This window comes from Ovis aries, chromosome 3 (assembly GCF_016772045.2).
Source record: "Ovis aries strain OAR_USU_Benz2616 breed Rambouillet chromosome 3, ARS-UI_Ramb_v3.0, whole genome shotgun sequence".
In the NCBI taxonomy this organism is placed as follows: domain Eukaryota; kingdom Metazoa; phylum Chordata; class Mammalia; order Artiodactyla; family Bovidae; genus Ovis; species Ovis aries.
Genome location: NC_056056.1, coordinates 13,016,082 through 13,022,782, shown reverse-complemented (window position 1 = coordinate 13,022,782; position 6,701 = coordinate 13,016,082). Strand labels below are relative to the sequence as shown.

Here is a 6,701-nt window from a genome sequence, read left to right as displayed (position 1 = left end):
TTTTTCTCTCTTTGTTTCTTTTTTTTTCTCATTAACCTTTTATTTTTAACTTAGTTTTACAGTAGAGAAACAGAAAAGTATTATCATTAAAAAAATACCATAGCTGTCAATCTTAAATGTTAAATGAGATTCTTGTTAAAGCAGTAACACTACATCCTGTAATTACATCTTTACTTGTATATACAAGAACAGTGTGCAAAGTGCTTTTCAAACTATAAAATAAGACTTTGGAATAGGATACAAATGGTTATCCCTAGGAGCTAGTTACCTCCAACTGCTTGTCACGAATCACAACTGCTTACATTCTTACTCTGCCTCTTATTTCCTTATATACTAAGAGAAAAGCCACCATTTTCTGATACCAGATAGAGGGCTAATTTTTTAGGATAATTCCAGATCCACAGGTTTAAGTTTTATTGTTACATATAATTCAGTTACTGGCTTCATTTTTTTCCTCTAAATAAATAGAGGACAGCTTTTTAAAAGCAAATAATTGGTAGATCCATTTAGACAGACACATTTTAATCAAGATGGGATTAAAAAAAAAAAACACCAAGTTACATGTAAGAAAAAATCAAGGGAAAAAACAGTCTTCAGAAAAGCAAATCACATTCTTTCTTCAGGTAAACAAAGAACCACCCTCTATACTAGGGACAGATTACTTTCTCTCTTATCAAAAACACTCTAAACACATGATGCTAAAGCCAATATCACACATACCAAGAATATTTAAAAATCATTTGATACTAAGCCTTTGAATCAGAGAAATCTTGGAAGTATAAGTAAGGTACATCTACATGAGCAGGGAGTTTCAAAAGGTATACAAGAAGGATAATTCCAAAGAAAGTCTTCAAGAATCTAAATTACAGTCTTCTTTTTAGTCTATAGGTGGGGGGTGGGGGAAAGACTTAAATTTACATTAGTTGGGTGTGTCTTATTCAAATGGAAGCATATGGCCTGCTAGCTTTCAAATCCCTCCAACACCCCTTGAGAAATAGGTACGTCTCCAATATTTTACCCCGAAGAAAAACTGAGGCACTAAGAGGTTAAGAGTCCAGTCTGTGTGGTTTATACCAGTTGAAGAAAAGTGATTTTTCATGTGTTTCCTTTTGACCTTTGTAAAAACAGTATAAATAAGTTTTCATTTTATATTTCAAAGCACCCTATGAAGCAGAAACAAGATATTCTCAGTTAAAGGAAAATGATTACAAAGGAATCCACGTATATAACTGAATACAAATCTTATTAATGATCTGCAGACTCAGAACACACTGACAAACCTACTTTAAGCCCACTCTTCATCATTTCCATTAGTCGGTAAGGTCTATTCTGTGAATCATTTGTAAAAACAAAGCCTAGTACACAGGGCTCTGCTTTGTCATGATGCCTGAAGCTGAAGTCAGAGCTGTGCGTGCCCAAGCGGGATCTTGAGCAGCCCACAGAGTGGGTGTGGAGAAGATTCTTCCAGTCTTTCTCCAGTAAATTGCATGGTGGTTCAGTGACTTAAAAAGACGGTTGATTTATCAGTTGAAATTCACTCTTAGTTTGCATACTTTCTCATATTTAATTTAGAAAGTTAAAAATACCCAGTTATAAATCTGTTCTCATCATCACAACTATACCTGGGAAAAGCAGCTTATCATTCTCTATGGGAGATAATCAGGTAAACATGTTACCAGACAGTAATTAATAATTTAATGTCCTTCGAAGTCAAGGGTAGGGGAAATCTATGCTACTTATCACCTAGTTGAGATTGATTATTCAAGTATCAGCAATATTAGTCCTTAAAATGTTTATCATTTGTGTAGTGCAAAATATATATATGTATATATGTACACAAACCAAACTACTAGACAACAAAAATGTAATCATCACAAACTAGGATTTTCGTGTGAGCTCCATAATCGGTATCATCCCGAGGTTATCCAGGGCCAGTAGACTTCAACAAAATTTCATTTTCTTTAGTTCAGTTTTCTTCTCCTTCTTTGGTAATATAAATGCACCAACCACTGGGCAATAAAAGGCCATATGATAGCGAAGGTTAATGCACCAGGAGACATCTCAAAGGGCCACCAAGATGGTCTCGGTGAAGTGGGCTGATTACTGGTCTGTAATGCTGATGATTTTGCCTGTGATGCCGCCAGCATCTCCAGTTTGTGGAGTCTCTGGAGGACGTTCTGCATGTCCTCCTGCAGGCGCATGAGCACAAGCGCGATCTGCTCGTTCAGGCTGCCCCTTGAGCCTCTGTCCGAACCCCAGCGTTCCCCATCACCTCCACTTCCCACTTGCCGACCCTTGCTTCCTTCGCTCAAATGCTGCATCCTGTGCCCTCTCCCTCTCCTAATGTTAGAGAATTCCTCACTTTCTCCAGCCCGTTTCTCGCGGTGCGGGGCGCCACTGTTACTCCCGCCGTCCTCTCCCCCACGCTTTACTTCACCTTTGCCTTCAACTGCTGCTACCTGCATGTTCCCAGGGCTGCCATTCCCAGGAAGTACTTGAACATCTTCAGGAAAACCAGAACTTTCCAACGGTTGACTGGGATTACCACCCAAGTAATAGGAAAATGGTCCATTGTTTGATATAAAGCCGTCTAAAGACTCTTCTTGCCCAAATTGCTCCATAGAATCACAGTAAACTTCACTGTCTGAATCACTTGTCAAATGCTGAATTCCTGAAATATCTTCAACATGATCATTGTTTACATCTTGGTGAACGCAGACAACAGTTTTTCCAGTTTGCTCCAAGTTTTCGTCTACAGATTTTACTTCCTCAGTGCACTGGCCATTCAGGGAAGGACTGGCATGAATGCTGTTCTGCACGCCCTGCACAAAGCTGTCTTTATCATAGCCATTAGTGACAATGATTTCCAAATTGTTATGGTCTGCAGATTTCGTCATCATTTTCTTATCGCTATCACGTGGTTCTGGTCTTTTTGTGTCTTCTTGGGCCTCTTCTTCCTCAGATTCAGCTCCACTATCACTGCTTTCAGCTTTACCATTAACAGTTTTGGCATTTGGAGTAGAAGCTAGAACATTACCAAGATCTGAGGTTAAATCAGAACTTCTGCCACTTTTTTTGTCTTCTACAATTTCATAAAATGGACCAATGACATGTAGCAATTCTTCAACTTTCTCAGTCATCGGCATAGTTTCGAGAATCTTTTTCATTTCTTCAACATAAGCAATCATGGCTTCCTCTTTGGTCATATCACCCAAAGAACTCCACGCATCCCATTTATATCTTCCAACAGGATCCCAGAAGCCAGGCTTTGACAGTTTACAAGGTCCTTCAGTTGCCTGCTTATAGAAGCTATAGAACTTGAGCATCATTTCATTTGTTGGCTGGAATGAACCATTTTTCGGCAAACTCTGTATCACCTTCACAGCAGCCTCAAACCGGGTTTCGTGCACGGATTTCGTGTCCGCCATCTCCAGCCGCCAGCGCCGGCCCCGGTCCCAAGGTCTGTCGCCTGGAATCAGGCAGCAGCAGCAGCACCAGCTTTCCCAGGAGCCTGCATGAAACGAGAGGAAGAGCATCTCTAGCAGAAGGCGGAGGGGCCCAGGGCACCGGTGGTCGCGGTGCAGCCGTCCCACCCACAGGACCCTGGCGGGGCAGCCACACCCCCCATCCCGGCGAGGTCTGTCTGTCCGTCCGCGACCTCCAGGCAGCCCCGCCCCCCTCTCTTTGTTTCTTGATGAGTCTGGCTAATGGTTTGTCAATTTTATTTATCCTTTCAAAGAACCAGCTTTTGGCTTTGTTGATTTTTGCTATGGTCTCTTTTGTTTCTTTTGCATTTATTTCTGCCCTAATTTTTAAGATTTTTTTCCTTCTACTAACTCTGGAATTCTCCATTTCTTCCTTTTCTAGTTGCTTTAGGTGTAGAGTTAGGTTATTTATTTGACTTATTTCTTGTTTCTTGAGGTATGCCTGTATTGCTATGAACTTTCCTCTTAGCACTGCTTTTATAGTGTCCCACAGGTTTGGGGTTGTTGTGTTTTCATTTTCATTAGTTTCTATGCATATTTTGATTTCTTTTTTGATTTCTTCTGTGATTTGTTGGTTATTCAGAAGCGTGTTGTTCAGCCTCCATATGTTGGAATTTTTAATAGTTTTTCTCCTGTAATTGAGATCTAATCTTAATGCATTATGGTCAGAAAAGATGCTTGGAATGATTTTGATGTTTTTAAATTTATCAAGGTTAGATTTATGGCCCAGAATGTGATCTATCCTGGAGAAGGTTCCGTGTGCACTTGAGAAAATGGTGAAATTCATTGTTTTGGGGTGAAATGTCCTATAGATATCAATTAGGTCTAACTGGTCTATTGTATCATTTAAAGTTTGTGTTTCTTTGTTAATTTTCTGTTTAGTTGATCTATCCATAGGTGTGAGTGGGGTATTAAAGTCTCCTGCTATTATTGTGTTATTGTTAATTTCCCCTTTCATACTTGTTAGCATTTGTCTTACATATTGCGGTGCTCCTACATTGGGTTCATATGTATTTATAATTGTCATATCTTCTTCTTGGATTGATCCTTTGATCATTATATAGTGGCCTTCTTTGTCTCTTTTCACAGCCTTTGTTTTAAAGTCTATTTTATCGGATATGAGTATTGCCACTCCTGCTTTCTTTTGGTCTCTAATTGCATGGTATATCTTTTTCCAGCCCCTCACTTTCAGTCTGTATGTGTCCCTTGTTTTGAGGTGGGTCTATTGTAAGCAGCATATAGAGGGGTCTTGTTTTTGTATCCATTCAGCCAGTCTTTGCCTTTTGGTTGGGGCATTCAACCCATTTACGTCTAAGGTAATTATTGATAAGTATGATCCCATTGCCATTCACTTTATTGCTTTGGGTTCGGGTTTATACACCCTTTTTGTGTTTCCTGTCTAGAGAATATCCTTTAGCATTTGTTGGAGAGCTGGTTTGGTGGTGCTAAATTCTCTCAGCTTTTGCTTGTCTGTAAAGCTTTTGATTTCTCCTTCATATTTGAATGAGATCCTTGCTGGGTACAGTAATCTGGGCTGTAGGTTATTTTCTTTCATCACTTCAAGTGTGTCTTGCCATTCTCTCCTGGCCTGAAGAGTTTCTATTGAAAGATCAGCTGTTACCTTATGGGATTCCTCTTGTGTGTTATTTGTTGTTTTTCCCTTGCTGCTTTTAATATTTGTTCTTTGTGTTTGATCTTTGTTAATTTGATTAATATGTGTCTTGGGGTGTTTCGCCTTGGGTTTATCCTATTTGGAACTCTCTGTGTTTCTTGGACTTGGGTGATTATTTCCTTCCCCATTTTAGGGAAGTTTTCAACTATTATCTCCTCAAGGATTTTCTCATGGTCTTTCTTTTTGTCTTCTTCTTCTGGGACTCCTATAATTTGAATATTGGAGCATTTCATATTGTCCTGGAGGTCTCTGAGATTGTCCTCATTTCTTTTAATTCGTTTTTCTTGTTTCCTCTCTGATTCATTTATTTCTATCTTCTATTTCACTAATCCTATCTTCTGCCTCCGTTATTCTACTTTTTGTTGCCTCCAGAGTGTTTCTGATCTCATTTATTGCGTTATTCATTATATATTGACTCTTTTTTATTTCTTCTAGGTCCTTGTTAAACCTTTCTTGCATCTTCTCAGTCCTTGTCTCCAGGCTATTTATCTGTGATTCCATTTTGATTTCAAGATTTTGGATCATTTTCACTATCAATATTCAGAATTCTTTCTCAGGTAGATTCCCTATCTCTTCCTCTTTTGTTTGGTTTGGTGGGCATTTCTCCTGTTCCTTTACCTGCTAGGTATTCCTCTGTCTCTTCATCTTGGTTATATTGCTGCGTTTGGGGTGGCCTTTCTATATTCTGGGAATTTGTGGAGTTCTCTTTATTATGGAGTTTCCTCACTGTGGGTGGGGTTGTATCAGTGGCTTGTCAAGGTTTCCTGGTTAGGGAGGCTTGTGTTGGAGTTCTGGTGGGTGGAGCTGGGTTTCTTCTCTCTGGAGTGCAATGGAGTGACCAGTAATGGGTTATGAGAAGCCAATGGTTTTGGAGTAACTTTGAGCTGTCTGTATATTGAAGCTCAGGGGAGTGTTCCTGTGTTGCTGGAGAATTTGTGTGGTATGTCTTGCTCTGGAACTTGTTGGCCCTTGGGTGGAGCTTGGTTTCAGTGTAGGTATGGAGGCGTTTGATGAGCTCCTATTGCTTAATGTTCTCTGAATTCAGGAGTTCTCTGATGTTCTCAGGCTTTGGACTTAAGCCTCCTGCTTCTGGTTTTCAGTTTTATTTTTACAGTAGCCTCTAGACTTCTCCATCTATATAGCACCGATGATAAAACATCTAGGTTAAAGATGAAAAGTTTCTCCACATTGAGGGACACCCAGAGAGGTTCACTGAGTTACATGGAGAAGAGAAGAGGGAAGGAGTAGTTAGAGGTGATTGGAATGAGATGTGGTGAGATCAAAAGCGGAGTGAGCAAGCTAGCCAGTAATCACTTCCTTATGTGCTCTCCACAGTCTGGACCGCTCATAGGTGTTCACGGAGTTATACGGGGAAGAGGAGAGGGAGGAAGTAGACAGAGGTGGCCAGGAGGATAAAAGAGGGAAATGAAAAGGAGAGAGATAAATCCAGCCAGTAACCAGTTCCTTAGGTATTCTCCACCGTCTGGAGCACACAGAGATTCACAGAGTTGGATAGAGAAGAGAAGGGGGAGGGAAGAGACAGA

The 6,701-nt window shown here is 40.1% G+C and overlaps 1 protein-coding gene across 1 annotated transcript; it reads right to left on the bottom strand.

Annotated features, from left to right (window-relative positions):
* LOC105609859 (acyl-CoA-binding domain-containing protein 5) lies at nt 1–3,678 on the bottom strand. Its single transcript, XM_042245738.2, has one exon. It carries the CDS (start codon nt 3,534–3,536, stop codon nt 1,962–1,964), a length of 1,575 nt encoding a protein of 524 aa, XP_042101672.1. The 5' UTR covers nt 3,537–3,678; the 3' UTR covers nt 1–1,961.
* Nucleotides 3,679–6,701: the final 3,023 nt, after the last annotated feature.

What these genes read in the sequence shown, in the direction of transcription:
- LOC105609859 (XM_042245738.2), bottom strand. Translation starts at nt 3,536, where the DNA reads ATGCTCTTCCTCTCGTTTCATGCAGGCTCCTGGGAAAGCTGGTGCTGC.